General features: G+C 41.8%; 1 protein-coding gene across 4 annotated transcripts in view; it reads left to right on the top strand.

The window, feature by feature from the left end:
• Window positions 1-17,096, top strand: part of LOC111523528 (zinc finger protein 25) — a 28,054-nt gene that overhangs the window by 7,096 nt on the left and 3,862 nt on the right. For all 4 annotated transcript variants that reach the window (XM_023188194.1, XM_023188197.2, XM_023188195.2 and 1 more), the window contains 2 exons: window positions 12,977-13,103; window positions 13,408-13,503. In XM_023188194.1, coding sequence (XP_023043962.1) covers window positions 12,977-13,103; window positions 13,408-13,503 — 223 coding nt within the window. The remainder of the gene's footprint in view (window positions 1-12,976; window positions 13,104-13,407; window positions 13,504-17,096) is intronic.

Here is a 17,096-nt window from a genome sequence, read left to right as displayed (position 1 = left end):
GTAATGTTATTGTTAGATTTGAGCCTCAGGGTCATGTGAGCCTTATAAAATGAGTTGAGAATGGTTATTTTTTCTTGGTTTTATGGAAGAAATTACATATAATTGGTATTTGTCTGGACGGAGGGAGGGAGGGAACAAAAGAACAAAGGGACTAAAATGGCGCATTTCCGGGTTCTTCATTGTCAACTTTCCCGCGCCTGGGACAGACACAGGTCCACCGCGCAGGCACAGTCTGACGTCTGAGGTAGAAAATCCAAACCTACCTAGCCGCGCCTACTGCCCCGCCGCTGACCCGCCTATGTCCCGCCCACTGCCCTCCCACTCCCGGGCCCAGGACATAAAAGCCGCTCCCGGTGGGCGCACGGCGCAAACTTCCTTCGCCCCTGCTCATGTGTGGACCTAGGAACCTCTCCGGAGAAGCCGGAGCCACTTCGTTGGCCTCCACAGCCGGAGACCAGTGAACCTCGCCCCTCCTTCACATTGGCAAGTTAATAAAGTTTTCTTTTACCCTGCTTACTTGCCTATTCTCTGGCACTTACTCTGGTGGTCGTCTGGAGCAAATCAGTATTGTTTCTGCTTTATTGTTTGATTGAATTCACCAATGAAACCATTTAGGCCTGAAGTTGTCTTTGTTCAAAGGTTTTGTTTACTTGTTTTAATTGAAGTGAAATTCACATACTATTCATCATTTAAAATTATACAATTGTGAGGTATTAATATTTAGTACATTCACAGTGTTTTGTAACACCACCTCTACCTACTTTCAAAATATTTTCACCATCCCAAAAGAAAACCCCATACCCATTAAGCAGTCATTCCCTGTTCTCTCTCCCTCTTTCCCTTGGCAACCACTAATGTTTTCTGTCTCTATAGATCTACCTATTCTAAATATTTCATGTAAGTGAGATCATACATTATGTGACCTTTTGTGTCTGCCTTCTTTCACTTAGCGTGTTTTCCAGGTTCATCCACCTTGAAGCATGTATCAGTACATCATTCCTTTTTATGGCTAAAATGCCATTGTGTATATACTCCACAATTTGTTTATCCATTCATCCATTGACAGACATTTGGGTGGTTTCCACTTTTTAGTTATTATGAATAGTGCTGTTAGGCAAATTCATCTGTAAGTACTTGATACCTGTTTTCAATCCTTTTGGGTATATACCTAAAAAATGGAGTTGCTGGAATGTATGACAATTCTATGTTTAACTTTTTGAGGAACTGCCAGACTTCCACAGCAACTGCACCATTTTACATTCCCATTAGCAATGTACAAAGGTTTCAGTTTCTCCATATACCCCCAAAACCTGTTCTCCATTTTTTAAATTATGCCTATTATAATTAGGGTCGGGGGGTGAAGTGTTATCGTTGTGGTTTTGCATTGCATTTCTTTAGAGATGAATGATGTTGAACATCATCTTGTGTGCTTTTTTTTTTCAATTATTTTTCTAGTGTGCTTTTTAGCCATTTGTATATACGGTCATCATTTGGTATATGCAGGTGATTGGTTCCAGGACCCCTGCATGTACTAAAATCCACACATACTCAAGTCCTGCAGTCAGCCCTTCAGAACCCATGTGTGCAAAAAATTGGCCCTCCATATGTGTGGGTTTCCAATCTTGCAAATACGGGATTTTCAATCTATGTTTGGTTGAAAATAATCTGCATCCAAGCCTGTGTTGTTCAAGGGTGAGTTGTGTTATTTGGAGAAATGTACACTCAAGTTCTTTGCCCACTTCCTAACTGGGCCATTTATCTTTTTGTTGTTGAATTATAAGAACATTTTATGGCCAGGCCCACTGGCTCATGCCTATAATCTCAGCGTGTTTGGAGGTCACGGTGGGCGGATCACTCGACATCAGGAGTTGAGACCAGCCTGGTCAACATGGTGAAACCCTGTCTCTACTAAAAATACAAACATTAGCTGGGCTTGGTGGTGCATGCCTGTAGTCCCAGCTACTTGAGAGGCTGAGGCAGGAGAATCACTTGAACCTGGGAGGTGCAGGTTGCAGTGAGTCGAGATGGCACCACTGCACTCCAGCCTGGGCGCCAGAGCAAGACTGTCTAAAGAAAAAAAAAAAAAGTTTGGCCAGGTGCAGTGGCTCATGGCTGTAATCCCAACACTTTGGGAGGCTGAGGCTGGCGGATCACGAGGTCAGGAGTTTGAGATTGGCCTGGCCAACATGGTGAAACCTTGTGTCTATTAAAAATACAAAGATTAGTTAGGCATGGTGGTGCGTGCCTGTAGTCCCAGCTACTTGGGAGGCTGAGGCAGGAGAATTGCTTGAACCTGGGAAGCAGAGATTGTGGTAAGCTCAGATGGCACCACTGCATTCCAGCCTGGGCAACAAAGGGAGACTCTGTCTTAGATGATTTGCAAATATTTTCCACACTGTGAGTTGTCTTTTCTCCATTGTGACAGTGTTCTGTAACGCACAAACACTTTAAATTATGATGAATTCAAATTTATTTTTCTTTTGTTTGTGCTTTTGGTGTCATGTAGAAGAATCCATTGCCAAATTCAAGGTAGGCTATGTTTTCTTATAAGAGTTCTACATGTTTAACTCATATTTAGGTCATTGATCTGTTTTGAATGATTTTTGCATATGATATGAGGTAGAGGTCCCATTTAACTCAAGCATGTGGGTATTGAGTTTTCCCACTATTATTTGGTGAAGAGACTATTCTTTTCCCACGGAATGGTCTTGACAGCCTCGCTGAAAATCAGTTGGGGCTGGATGTGGTGGCCTATGCCTGTAATCCTAACACTTTAGGTGACCAAGGTGGGCAGATCTCTTGAGCCCAGGAATTTGAAACCATCCTGGGCAACACGGCAAGACCCTGTCTCTACAAAATACAAAAATTAGCCAGGTGGGTGGTGTGCACTTTTAGTCCCAGATACTTGGGAGGCTGAGGCAGGGGAGTCACCTGAGCCTGGGGAGGTCCAGGCTGCAGTAAGCCATGATTGCACCATTGCCCTCCAGCCAGTGAGACCTTGTCTTAGAAAAAAAAAAAAAAAAGATGAAGAAAATCATGTGATCATAGATATATGCGTTTATTTCTGGACTCAGTTCTATCCCATTAGACTGTATGTCTATCCTTATGCCTGTACCTCACTGTTTTGATAACTAGCTTTTCAGTAAGTTTTGAAATTTTGAATTGAATCCTCTGACTTTATTCTTCTTTCCCAATGTTGTTTTGGTTATTGAGGACCCGTCACAATTTCATATGAATTGCAGGATATTTGGACCTGTAGATTTCTTTGGGTACTATTGTCATTTGAACCATGTTAAGTCTCCCAGTCCATGAAAACAGGATGCTGTCTCATTTATTTAGGTCTTATCTTAGTATAGCCAGCCAGCTCTCTTTTGGTTACTACTATTTTTGTGAGATGCCTTTTTCCATCCTTTCTTTTCAGCCTACTTGTGTCTTTGGATCTAAATTTAATTTTAGAAGGCATATATTTGAATCATATTTTTGATATCCATTCAGTCAATCTCTGCCTTTAACTGGCGAGTCTAATCTATTTAAAATGATGTTTGATAAAGACTTCTGCAACTTGGCATTTTTCTTCAACATACTTTATATCTTTTCCTTTAATTCCTCCGTGATATGGTTAGGCTCTGTATCCCCACCCATATCTCATGTCAAATTATAACCCTCAATGTTGCAGGAGGGGCCTAGTGGGAGGTGATTGGATCATGGGGGCAGACTTCTCCCTTGCTGTTCTTGTGATAGTGAGTAAGTTCTAACAAGATCTGGTTAAAAGTGTGTAGCACTTCTGCCTTTGCCCTCTCTTTCCTGCTCTGCCATGTGAAGATGTGCCAACTTCTCCTTCACCTTCTGCTATGATTTTAAGCTTCCTGAGGCCTCCACTGCCATGCTTCCTGGATAGCCTGTGGACCCATGGGCCAATTACACCTCTTTTCTTTGTAAATTACCCAGTCTCAGGTAGTTGTTTTTTTGTTTTTGTTTTTGTTTTTTAATTGAGATGGAGTCCTGCTCTGTCAGCCAGGCTGGAATGCAGTGGTGCAATCTCAGCTCACTGCAACCTCCGCCTCCGCCTCCTGGGTTCAAGAGATTCTCCTGACTCAGCCTTCCAAGTAGCTAGGATTACAGGTGCATGCCACCATGCCTGGCTAATTTTTGTATTTTTAGTAGAGACGAGGTTTCGCCATGTTGGCCATGTTGAACTCCTGACCTCAAGTGATGTGCTGTCCTCAGCCTCCCAAAGTGCTGGGATTACAGAAGTGAGCCACTGTGCACAGCCTCAGGTAGTTCTTTATAGCAATGTGATAACACACTAATACCCTCCAATACTGCCTTCTTTTTAAATTTTTTCTAATGTACCATTTTGCTTTCCTCCTCATTTCCTTTTGTGAATATTTTAAGGTGTTTTTAGTGGTTACTCTTAGCATTACAATTTTTTCTAATTTTTAACAATCTAGTTTGAATTGATACCAACTTAGCTTCAGTACTGTATAAAAATTGCTGATATGTAGCTCTGTTTCTCCCCCTTTTATGTTGTTACTGTCACAGATTATATTTTTGTATGTTGTATGACCATTAACATATATTTATAATTATTATTTTATGCATTTGTCTTTTTAAATCCTATAGGAAACAAAAAGAGATAAAATTTAAAACATACCACAATACCAGCTTTTATATGTATCTATATAGTTACCTTTACCTGTGTTCTTTGTAGCTTCATCTGCCCCTGAATTACTGTCCAGTGTCCTTTCATTTCAGACTGAAGGACTTCTTGTAGCATTTCTTATAAGGCAGGTCTACTAGAAACAGAGTCCTTTAGCTTTTGTTTATCTTGGAATACCTTAATTTAATCTGCATTATTGATGGATAGTCTTGATGGAAAAGAATTCTTGAAATAGAATTCTTTTCTTTCAGCACTTTAATATGTCATCACATTGCCTTTTGGCTTTCATAGTTTCTGTTAAGAAATCTGCTTTAATCTTAATGGATTAATGGATTAATCTTAATGGCTGGAGTTGACTGCTTTCAGCTTTTCCATGCTGAGGTTGTAAGTGGCTAGTGGCTCTCGCATTCCAAAGTATGGAGGCCAGTGGCCCCCTTCCCACAGCTCCATTAGACAGTACCCCAACCACACATTTCCTTCAACATTGCCCTAGTAGTTTCTCTGCGGGGGCTCCATCTCTGTGGCAGACTTTTGCCTGGACACCCAGGCTTTCCAGTACATCCTCTGAAATCTAGAGGGAAGCTGCCAAGCCTCCTTCATGCTTGCATTCTGAGCATCTGCAGACTTAACACTAGATGGAAACCATGAGGGATTACAAATTGTGCCCTCCTGAGCTGGGGCTAAAGCTGTACCTGGGCCCCCTTGAGCTGAAGCTGGAACCAGAGCAGCTGAGATGTGGGGAGCAGTGTCACAAGGCTACACAGGGCTGCATTGCCCTAGGCCTGGCCCCTGAAACCATTCATTTGTCCTAGGCCTCTGGGCCTGTGATGGAAGGCGCAGTCCTGAAGGTCTCTGAAATGCCTTTAAGGCATTTTCCCCATTGTGTTGGATTGTTACTTGCCTCTGTTTGAGTCATGCTAATTTCTCTAGCAAGTGGTTGCTCCACAGCCTGCTTGGGCTTGGATTCTTTCTGTACCACAGGACCAGGCTGCAAACTTTCCAGACCTTATGCTTTGATTCTCTTTTAAATATCGGTTCCAACTTTAAGTCATTTCTTTGCTCCTGTATTTGATCATAGGCTGTTAGGAGCAGTCAGGCCACATGTTGAATGTTTTGCTGCTTAGAAATTTCTTCTGCCAGATACCCTAGGTCATCATTCTTAAGTTCAGTCTTCCACAGATCCCTGGGACATGCAGCCAAGCTCTGTGCTAGGGTAAAACATGGGTGACCTATACTCCAGTTTCCAATAAATTCCTCATTTTCTTCTGAGACCTCATCAGCTTAGCCTTCACTGTCCATATCACTATCAGCATTTTGGTCACAACCATTTAACCAGTCTCTTAGAAGTTTCAAACTTTCCCTCATCTTAGTGTCTTCTTCTGAGCCCTCCAAATTCTTCCAACCTCTGCTTGTTACTCAGTTTGAAAACTGCTTCTATATCTTCAGGTATCTTTATAGCAATGCTGTACTCCTCAGTACCAATTTTGTGTTAGTTATTTTTTGCATTGCTACAAAGAAATACCTGAGGCTGGGTCATTTATAAAGAAAAGAGGTTTACTTGGCTCATGGTTATGTGGTCTGTACAGGAAGCATGGCACTAGCATCTGCTCAGCTTCTGATGAGGCCTCAGGGAGCTTTTACTCATGGCAGAAAGTTGAAACAGGAGCCAGTACATCACATAGTGACAGTGGGAGCAAGAGAGAGAGAAAAGGGGTAGGTCCTAGACTCTTTATTTATTCATTTATTTATTTATTTATTTTTTTGAGGTGGAGTCTCACTCTGTTACCCAGGCTGGAGTGCAGTGGCATGGTCTTGGCTCATGGCAACCTCTGCCTCCCAGGTTCAAGCAATTCTCCTTCCTCAGCTTCCCAAGTAGTTGAGACTACAGGCATGGAGGACTACACCCATCTAATTTTTGTATTTTTAGTAGAGACAGGGTTTCACCATCTTGGCCAGGCTGGTCTCAATCTCCTGACCTCAGGTTATCCACCTGCTTCGGCCTCCCAAAGTTCTGGGATTATAAGCGTTAGCCACCACGCCTGGTGCCAGACTCTTTTAAACAACTAGATCTCATGTGAGCCAAATGAGAACTCACTCATTATCAAAGGAATGGTGCTAAACCATCCATAAGAGATACACCCCCATGACCTGAATACCTCCCACCAGTCCCCAACTCCCACACTGGGGATTATATTTCAACATGAAATTTGGAGGGGACACACATCCAAACTATATCAGTAGGCCAGTAAGAAAAAAGTGCCATGCACTTTCTCCCCAAAATTTAGCAGCCTCTTTCTTTATTAAGTACTCCACTGAGGCTGGGCACAGTGGATCATGCCTATAATCCCAGCACTTTGGGAGGTTGAGGCGGGTGGGTCACCTAAGGTCAGGAGTTCTAGACCAGCCTGGCCAACATGTGACACCCCATCTCTACTAAAATTAGCTGGGCGTGGTGGTGGGCCCCTGTAATCCCAGCTACTTGGGAGGCTGGGGCGGGAGAGCTGCTTGAACTCGGGAGGTAGAGGTTGCAGTTGCAGTGAGCTGAGATCACACAGTTGCACTCCAGCCTGTGTGACAGAGCGAGACTCTGTCTCAAAAAATAAAAAGAAAGAAAAGAAAAAAAAAAGTACTCCACTGTTTGATGGTTTTAAAAAGAAACAGAAAAAAGATTCTACAGTTCCAAAAACTTGATTCTATCAGTTTTTGTCAGCTTTAGTGGTTGCGTCAGTGGAGGGACTAATTCTTACAGCACCCTAAGTCACCATTTCTCATGAAGTCAGTCATGTTGAAACGTTTTTAACTACAGATTCAGTTTATTTAATATCATTGATACTAGGTAATATTATTTATCTTAGACATTTCTTCCTGAGTGAGTTTTGGTAGTTATCCTCTTTCAAAGAATTAATCCATTTCATCTTAGTTGTCAAATTTATGCACATAGACTGGTTCTTAGTATTCTCTTTTTTTTTTTTTTTTTTTTGAGACAGAGTCTTGCTCTGTCGCCGGGGCTGGAGTGCAGTGGCCGCATCTCAGCTCACTGCAAGCTCCGCCTCCCGGGTTTACGCCATTCTCCTGCCTCAGCCTCCGGAGTAGCTGGGACTACAGGCACCCGCCACCTCGCCCGGCTAGTTTTTTGTATTTTTAGTAGAGATGGGGTTTCACCATGTTAGCCAGGATGGTCTCGATCTCCTGACCTCGTGATCCGCCCGCCTCAGCCTCCCAAAGTGCTGGGATTACAGGCTTGAGCCACCGCGCCCGGCTTATTCTCTTACTTTCCTTTTACTGTTCGTAGGGCCTATAGTAACTATTCCCCTTTTCATTTCTGATGTTGTTAACATGTATTTTTTATCTTGGTCATTCTGGATATAGGTTTATCAGCTTTTTTCAGAGAAAAAAGTTCAAATGTTATTTCCCAATAACATTAAACAAAGTGCTCACCTATTATTTTCAAGTATTTGATAGCATTCCAGATAAGTTTCTGTTACTGATTTCTAGTTTAAGTCTACTGTGTTTAGAGAATGTATTTGGTAGATTTCAATTCTTTTAGTTTAAGATATTTTTCTGGCCCAGAAAATGATCTTTTAGTGAATATTTCATGAAAAGATGTGAGCACTTTGTTAATGTATATTTATAAGTATCTTTGAAGGACGGTTTAGTTTACAAAATAGTCTTTTCCTTCTCACTTCTTCTGTAAGCAGTCTGTTTTAAATTTTATAGTTTCCTGTTATGGCTATATGAGAAATAAGTTATTCTTACATAACTGTTAGCTTTTTTTTTTTTTTTTGAAACGGAGTTTTGCTCTCTTGCCCAGGCTGGAGTGCAATGCCGCAATCCTGGCTCACTGCAACCTCCGTCTCCTGGGTTCAAGCAATTCTCTGCCTCAGCCTCCCAATTAGCTGGAATTAAAGGCACCCGCCACCATGTCTGGCTAATCTGTTGTATTTTTAGTAGAGATGGGTTTCACAATCTTGACCTGGTTGCTCTTGAACTCCTGACCTCATGATCCATGTGCCTTAGCCTCCCAAAGTGCTGGGATTATAGGCATCAGCCATTGCACCTGGCCATCTGTTGGCCTTTTTTTTTTTTTTTTTGAGATGGAGTTTCAATCTTTGTTGCCTAGGCTGGAGTGCAATGCCATGATCTCGGCTCATCACAACCTCCATATCCCAGGTTCAAGCGATTCTCCTGCCTCAGCCTCCCGAGTAGCTGGGATTACAGGCATGAGCCACGATGCCCGGTTAATTTTGTATTTTTAATAGAGACAAGGTTTTTCCATGTTGGTCAGGCTGGTCTCGAACTTCCAACCTCAGGTGATCCACCCGCCTTGGCCTCCCAAAGTGCTGGGGTTACAGGTGTGAGCCACCGTGCCTGGCCCTATTAGCTTTTATATCTGATTTGCCGTGTGATTTTTTTGTAGTTTCTATTAAGTATATTCTAGAATGCCTTGCAAATATGGTGCATCGTTTGTGTGCTTTTAACATCTTCGTATTTATGAAAACATCGTTTTTTATTATCCTTGAATAAAAAATTTGGCAGGGCATGGAATTCTAGGTTCAAAACCTTTATCCTTTGTGGGCATTTTTTCTTTGTCTTTTAGCATTTGGTTCTACATATGAAAAGTCATATGTCAGTTTTGTCCTTATTCTCTTAGGTAATCTCTTAATTGGTGAAATAGAATTGCTGTCATCTAAGAAACTAGTACTTGTACGTTTTCACAGAAATAGAAGTGTTGCTTTAAAAAATACAGATGTATTTCAACAGAATAAAATGTCTATGTGTGTATATAATACAATTTGTGTTTCTCTTTTTGTCTGTATTGTGCCCATATTTAGGCACCCTGGTGAAGTAATCATGTTGCCCAATTGACCCTGGTACCATTATGTGGTGGGGTCTCTTCATCAGCTCTTGCTTTATACTGGATGCTCTTCGGTTTTTGTTGTTGTTTTTTAAGTGGGGAGTCTTTAATTAATTTTCCTATCAGTCATCCTTCTGTTCTTGCCAAACCCCAGCCCTCTGACTCTGAGCATAGAAGTTGACATGAGCTCTTTGTTAGGATGTGTGTCCAAGAGCTGGATTCTCTTCTCTGCTCTTAGGAATTCTAGATATTTCCAAAATTTCTCAAAAGGCCTGCTTACTTATCACAGCTTTCACTCCTTTGCTGTGCTGGTGTGTGGTTATGCTAATTTGGACTCTTTACATTTGGATTTTTAACTACAATTGTCCCTTATTTGTAAGTCTCCCTTTCTTTGGTTTCCTAGATACTCCTCCTGGCTGCTTACTCTTAGAGAAGTTTAGAGAAGTTCTCTCAGGCTCCATAGTCTGGGCCTAGTCTCCTGCCATTATCTCAGATACTGCTGTTCCCACAGCTTCTTTTTTTTTTTTTTTTTTTGAGACGGAGTCCTGCTCGGTGGCCCAGGCAGGAGTGCAGTGGTGCATTATTGGCTCACTCCAACCTCCACCTCCCAGGTTCAGGCCATTCTCCTGCCTCAGCCTCCTGAGTACTGGGACTACAGGTGCCCACCACCACACCCTGCTAATTATTTTTTTTATTTTTTATTTTTTGGTATTTTTAGTAGAGACAGGGTTTCACCATGTTAGCCAGGATGGTCTTGATCTCCTGACCTCGTGATCCACCCACCTCAGTCTCCCAAAGTGCTGGGATTACAGGCGTGAGCCACTGTGCCCGGCCCCCACACCTTCTTTTTTGGGCTCTTCTAGAGCTCTGTTTTTTATATATTTGAAAATTCTGTCTGTGGAAACTTACTCATATGTGTATCTGCCAAAATGGACAATTCCATCTTTATGTTCCACAGTCACTTTAAGCACAGAATGAACAAAATTCAACTCATTAACTCCTGCCCAACTTATCCTTTTCTTTGTATTCCTGTTTTCATTTACAGACTTCCTGGTTGCCACATAATAATGTTAGTTTGTACAAAATTAGCCGGGTGAGGTAGGGGGCGCCTATAGTCCCAGCTACTCGGGAGGCTGAGGCAGGAGAATGGCGTGAACCCGGGAGGCGGAGCTTGCAGTGAGCTTGAGGTCAGGAGTTCGAGACCAGCCTGGCCAACATGCTGAAACCCCATCTCTACTGAAAATACAAAAATTAGCCAGGTGTGGTGGCAGGCGCCTGTAATCCCAGCTACTTGGGAGGCTGATGTAGAAGAATCATTTGAACCTGGGAGGCGGAGGTTGCAGTGAGCCGAGATTGCGCCACCCAGCCTGGGAGGCAGAGCCAGACTCCATCTCAAAAGAAGAAGAAGAAAAAAATGAACCAAGAATTTATATCCAGCTAAGATGTTCTGCAAGTAAAAATACTGCCTTTCAGATTTCATGGAGTATAAATAAAGCAGTGATTAGAGGAAATTTCATAGCCTTAAACAGTTCTACCAATAAAAGTGAAGGAATGAAAATAATTGGCACTATGACTGTACCCACAGGCAAGGCATCCAGACACTATGGGTGCTGCCCTCCCCCTTTCTCCCAGTGATTGTTAACTAATGTCCAATTAATCACAAAGTCACGTTATACTTCTTTCCCCCACTGCTGTTGCTTTTATATAAATGTTTTTTTTTTTCTAATGTGCCATTTGCCACTTTTACATTAAAGTTTTCTCCTAAGCCACTCATTTACCCCTATAACTCCAGTGCTTACTTGACATGTCTCTTCAGTGGTTCCTGGTGTCTGTATTTTCATCTACACAGTGAATGGTGAGCATCCCAGGGATATATAAGACATTTCACATAGTATGAAATAGCAGAATATCTCTTTATGTTTTCTCTTATATGAACAAAAACAAACTTGTTAAATTTATTATTATTATTTTGAGATGGAGTCTTGCTCTGTCACCCAAGCTGGAGTCCAGTGGCACAATCTTGGCTCACTGCAACCTCTGCCTCCCAGGTTCAAGCCATTCTCTTGGCTCAGCCTCCTGAGTAGCTGGGACTACAGGTGTGTGCCACCACACCCAGCTAATTTTTGTATTTTTTTAGTAGAGATGGGGTTTTGCCATGTTGGCCATGCAGATCTCAAACTCCTGCCTTCAGGTTATCCACCAGCTTCGGCCTCCGAAAGTGGTGGGATTACAGGCGTGGGCCACTGTGCCCAGCCTATTTTTTTTTTAGATAGAGTCTCGCTGTGTCTTACTGCAGCCTTGACTTCCCAGGTTCATCTGATTCTCCCATATCACCCTCTCAAGTAGCTGGTGTTACAGGCCTGAGCCACCACATCCTCCGCCTTAATTCTTAATAAACATGAATACAAGCAAATGTAGGTATTAAGCAGAGATTTATTTGTTAAGTGTATATGCAAAGTATGTTTTACTAGTCCAAAAGACAGATTTAGAATTTCTTCTTGTCCTGTTCCTTGACTTTACACATTAACCTTCTAACTAATCTTGGTCCTATGCCCTACCATAGGTATATAACTAGCAACCTATGGTATATACTTACCATTGGTATATACCCACCATAGGTATCATACCTACCAAGTTATATGTGGTTTCCTAAACTTGCCATTTCTCATGAATCCATGCCTTTGCCAATTATGTTTTCTTTATTCCTAAAGTTAGTTTGACCACCTAATAAAATCTAATGTGACAATATGAAATGCAAATAATTACCCCCATTTGTGGCCATCTCATATTGTGTACTTGTTTCTGTCATGGCACCTGCTTCACATACCGTAATTTAGCGTTTTCACCTTTGTCTCCCTGACAAAATATAAGCTCCTCGTTAACAGGAATAGAGTCATGTGTCACTTAGTGATGGGGATATGTTCTGAGAAACGTATCAGTAGGTGACTTCGTCATGCAAACATCATAGGGTGTCCTTACACAAGCCTAGATGGTACAGCTGACTGCACACCTAGGCTATGTGGTGTCGCCCATTGCTCCTAGGCTACAAACCTATATAGTATGTTACTGTACTGAACACTGTAGGCAACTTGTAACACAATGGTAAGGATTTGTGTATCTAAACATAGAAAACAGACAATAAAAATACTGTATTTTCTTATAGGATCGTCATCATATATAGAATCTATCATTAACTGAAATGTCATTATGCGGCACATGACACTTATTTTTTTCTTCATCTTTGTATCTTCAGCAGAGTTCCAGGCATGGAGTGGGAGCTCAGTAAATATGTAATGAACAAACATTCCTTCTATGAATAAAGCAGGGTACAGCATGGCACATATCCTAACTCTCCAGAGTGAACTTTGCAGTTAGTACACTAAGAGCTAGCTCACATGTCTTTTCAATGGTATGCTATCTATTCTGGTTACTTCAGATTGAACTGAAGCTTGTTATTCCAGGGACCCGTGACATTAAAGGATGTTATTGTGGAATTCACCAAGGAGGAATGGAAGTTACTGACTCCTGCTCAGAGGACTCTGTATAAGGATGTGATGCTGGAAAACTATAGTCACCTGGTCTCAGTGGGTGAGGAAAACTTCCCCAGGTGTAAATCCCACTAGTTTGCATCTCCCTTCTTGGCTGCTGGAATATAAAAGGTCCCTATAGGGTTGAATGATTGACATTAGCTATGATTCAGAGTTCAAAGTTAATAAATCCATTTTGGGTGCTAGAAAAAATATCTGTGTCCCTGTCTCCCCACTGAAAGAATCTAAATTTGCCAAGCCTAACTGCAACCTTCGTCATTCTTCTGAAATTCCACTTCCTCATCTTTCACAGTCCCTAAATTCCAAGCAATTTGTATCATTTCCTTGATATTTTCCATTCATAGGTTACCATGTGAATAAGCCAAATGCAGTCTTCAAGTTGAAGCAAGGAAGAAAGCCGTGGATATTAGAAGTAGAATATCCACATTGGGGTTTCTCTGGTGAGTTAGAAGAAATTATATCCCATGTTACTGGTGAGTGGTTGGTGCCTCTTGCCTTCTGAAATATTTTTCGGCAATCTCTCACTTTTTTTTGAAACAGAGTTTTGCTCTTGTTGTCCAGGCTGGAGTCCAGTGTTGCCATCTCAGCTCACCTCAACCTCCACCTCCCAGGTTCAAGCAATTCTCCTGCCTCATTAGCCTCCTGAGCAGCTGGGATTATAGGCATGCACCACCATGCCTGGCTAATTTGGTACTTTTAGTAGAGACGGGATTTCTCCATGTTGGTCAGGCTGGTCTCCAACTCCCGACCTCAGGTGATTCACCCACCTCAGCCTCCCAAAGTGCTGGGATTACAGGCATGAGCCACCGTGCCCAGCCTAGGTAGTCCCTTTATAAATGGCCCTATAGTTTTGGAAGCGATTAAGGACACTTTATTTGCACATGTGAAAAAACCTAATTCACACCTCCAATTTTTGTTCTCTCCACTTAAATTCTCTCCTTTGCTAGACATGTTTTAAATAGATTTACTTCTCTTTCCTATATACAAACTCTAATCCCTCCTTACCTTGTAAGATTTTGTCTTTTTCTCTAGCATCACCAGTTACTCCCTGCCATTAGAGTATGCAACTATAAAGTGTTTGTAAATCTAACTTAAAACTTTTTTAAATGGCATCTCCCTCCTTTTATTAACAACAAAATACTTCAGTTATTTTAGCACCAATTTTAATTTCCCATATTTTCTTTAAACTCTGAACTCAGATTAAAAATCGTTATGCGGCTCAACAATTCTTTCATTTCGGAGTTGCTACTTCCTGCTATACAGTGTTTATCCTTCCCGAAAAGCACTCCTTATCCCCCCTAAAATCTACTGTATCTTATTTGGATACACTAAGGCAATCTCATCCTGCCTCCTTAAATGTTTATGATGTATTTTCTAACTTGTGCACAGATGTGTTGCCAGTATCAGGAACAATACCTAGTACATATTAGTTGCTCAGTAGATATTTATTGAAAGAATGAATATTAATTACCAGGAGACTGGTTGGGCGTCGTGGCTCACGCCTATAATCCCAGCACTTTGGGAAGCCAAAGCGGGTGGATCCCTTGAGGGCACGAGTTCGAGACCAGCCTGGCCAACATGGTGAAACCCTCTCTACTAAAAATACAAAAATTAGCCGGGCATGGTGGTGCAGACCTGTAGTCCCAGCTACCTCGGAGACTGAGGCTTAGACAAAGAGAATCACTTGAACCCAGGAAGCAGTGGTTACAATGAGCCAAGATCACCCCACTGCACTCCAGCCTGGGCAACAGTGAGACTCATGTTGATGAAAAAAAGAAATAAAAAATATATAAAATAATTGACAACAGACAGACACACTCTACTTTCTGCTCTGTGCTTTTTTAATTAACTCCTGTAAGAGCTCATCCATTCTTAAGGCCAATGCATTGGTTTTTATGATAAGGACTTCTAAAATTGACCTTTCCAGCATCTTTGCCCTATTTATATTCTGATCCCATATTTTTACCTTCTTGTAAGATAGTTCTGCTCATTCCACTTCCTTCCTTGTTAGGATCAAAACAAAAATTGTTGATCTAAATTCCCACAGTAGCTGTGTAATGCAGCAGATGTACATGCCAGAAGCCTTCATGGTATACTTAATACTGACTCAGTATTAAGTCATTTAGTATTAAGTCATTTAGACAAAATAAAAAACTTACAAGGGTAAGGAGGTATTAGTAATATTCATTTACATGAATTTTCTGTCAAGAACTAGTCTGGCCCTCTCTTGCCTATGCAACTTATTTTTCCTTGTGGCCCCAAAACACCTGTTAACTTCCATTTTACTATGCTCTCAAATGTTTTCCAAACATAAGATTTTTTTTGAGATGGAGTCTCACTCTGTTGCCCAGGCTTGAGTGCAGTGGCGCGATCTTGGCTCACTGCAACTTCCACTTCCCCATTTCAAGTGATTCTCCTGCCTCAGCCTCTTGAGTAGCTGGGATTACAGGTGCCTGCAACCAGGCCCAGCTAATTTTTGTATTTTTAGTTGAGGCAGGTTTCACCATGTTGGTCAGGCTGGTCTCAAGCCGCTGACCTCAGGCGATCCACCCACCTCAGCCTCTCAAAGTGCTGGGATTACAGGCATGAGCCACCATTCCCGGCCCATTCATATAATCTTATTTCATGTGTGCCTGAGTTAACGTTGCATAATTCCTTATCAAGTGACTTTTCTTATGTATTCCCCACCATTGCTATGAAATTCCAACCCCAAGCCTCTACTGATAACCTTTCACTTGCTTTCATGCATTTAAAGATGCATAAATATGAAGGTCACTAAAGATTCTAGAATGATGTTCAATAATTTGACCTTTAAAGATCCTGTAGTAAATTGGAAGCAGAGATGGAAGAAGTGAGATATGAAAATTAAATTCAAGATTAGGCCGGGCGCGGTGGCTCAAGCCTGTAATCCCAGCACTTTGGGAGGCCGAGACGGGCGGATCACAAGGTCAGGAGATCGAGACCATCCTGGCTAACATGGTGAAACCCCGTCTTTACTAAAAATACAAAAAACTAGCCGGGCGAGGTGGCGGGCGCCTGTAGTCCCAGCTACTCCGGAAGCTGAGGCAGGAGAATGGCGTAAACCCGGGAGGCGGAGCTTGCAGTGAGCTGAGATCCGGCCACTGCACTCCAGCTCGGGCGACAGAGCAAGACTCCGTCTCAAAAAAAAAAAAAAAATTCAAGACTAGTGCTGAGTCATAAGTAACAAGTGCTTTAGAAGTGCAGGATTTGGTGGTCAGGATGAGTTCAGGATTGAAAATCTCTGGTGTTACAACTAGGAATTCATCCTTGTATAGATGGCTTATCCTGATGCTTTTAAGAAAATCCTTCCTTTTGGATATATGTGGTCCTCCATCTTCCTGTCCTGAAAACAAAGCCAGCTAGACGGAGAGTGAAAGCCCAAGCTACAGGACTCTTCCTCTAAGCCTGAGGAAACTGATGTTCTGAGAAAGTCCCTTTAGTATTGACACCTAGATTGCTGTGGATGGATGAAGAGGAAATAAAGTAGAAGTTTGTCTGCTAAATACTAGCAATCCTAGCACAGTAATCTAGGTTTGAGGCAATAAAGACCTATACTTCAGTATACTTCAGCTCCTTCTTCCAGTTTAATCTTTTCCGTGTAATTCCAGGGAACACTGTTGTGTAGTAGTTTTTCTTATCCTGCTTACTGTTCATGGTACTTAAGGGGCTCACAGCATTCTCTATACTTCCCACACTCTTGTTCAGCAACACTTCTAATGTCTTACGTTCTCCTCTCCCAGTTCTTTTTTTGTCTTTAACTTTCGCCTCCAAGCTCTTAAGGTCATATTTGTAAAAATGTCAGAGTACATGGGTCTACAGCTAGGCTCCTTCTTCTGTGTGTGACAGCAGTTTTTAGTGTTCGTTTTAGTTTATTTTTCTAAAACAATGGGCTAGAGGAAATTTGCATTTGAGGTTCTTTCATTATGAGAAATTGGCCTGAAGCCTAAGAATCAATGCTATGACAATATTAATGTGTTAATGTTTATAAAGTATTAAATTTTTGATTCCTTTG

Source organism: Piliocolobus tephrosceles, chromosome 9, assembly GCF_002776525.5.
Source record: "Piliocolobus tephrosceles isolate RC106 chromosome 9, ASM277652v3, whole genome shotgun sequence".
NCBI lineage: Eukaryota > Metazoa > Chordata > Mammalia > Primates > Cercopithecidae > Piliocolobus > Piliocolobus tephrosceles.
This window is presented reverse-complemented; position numbering and strand designations above follow the sequence as displayed.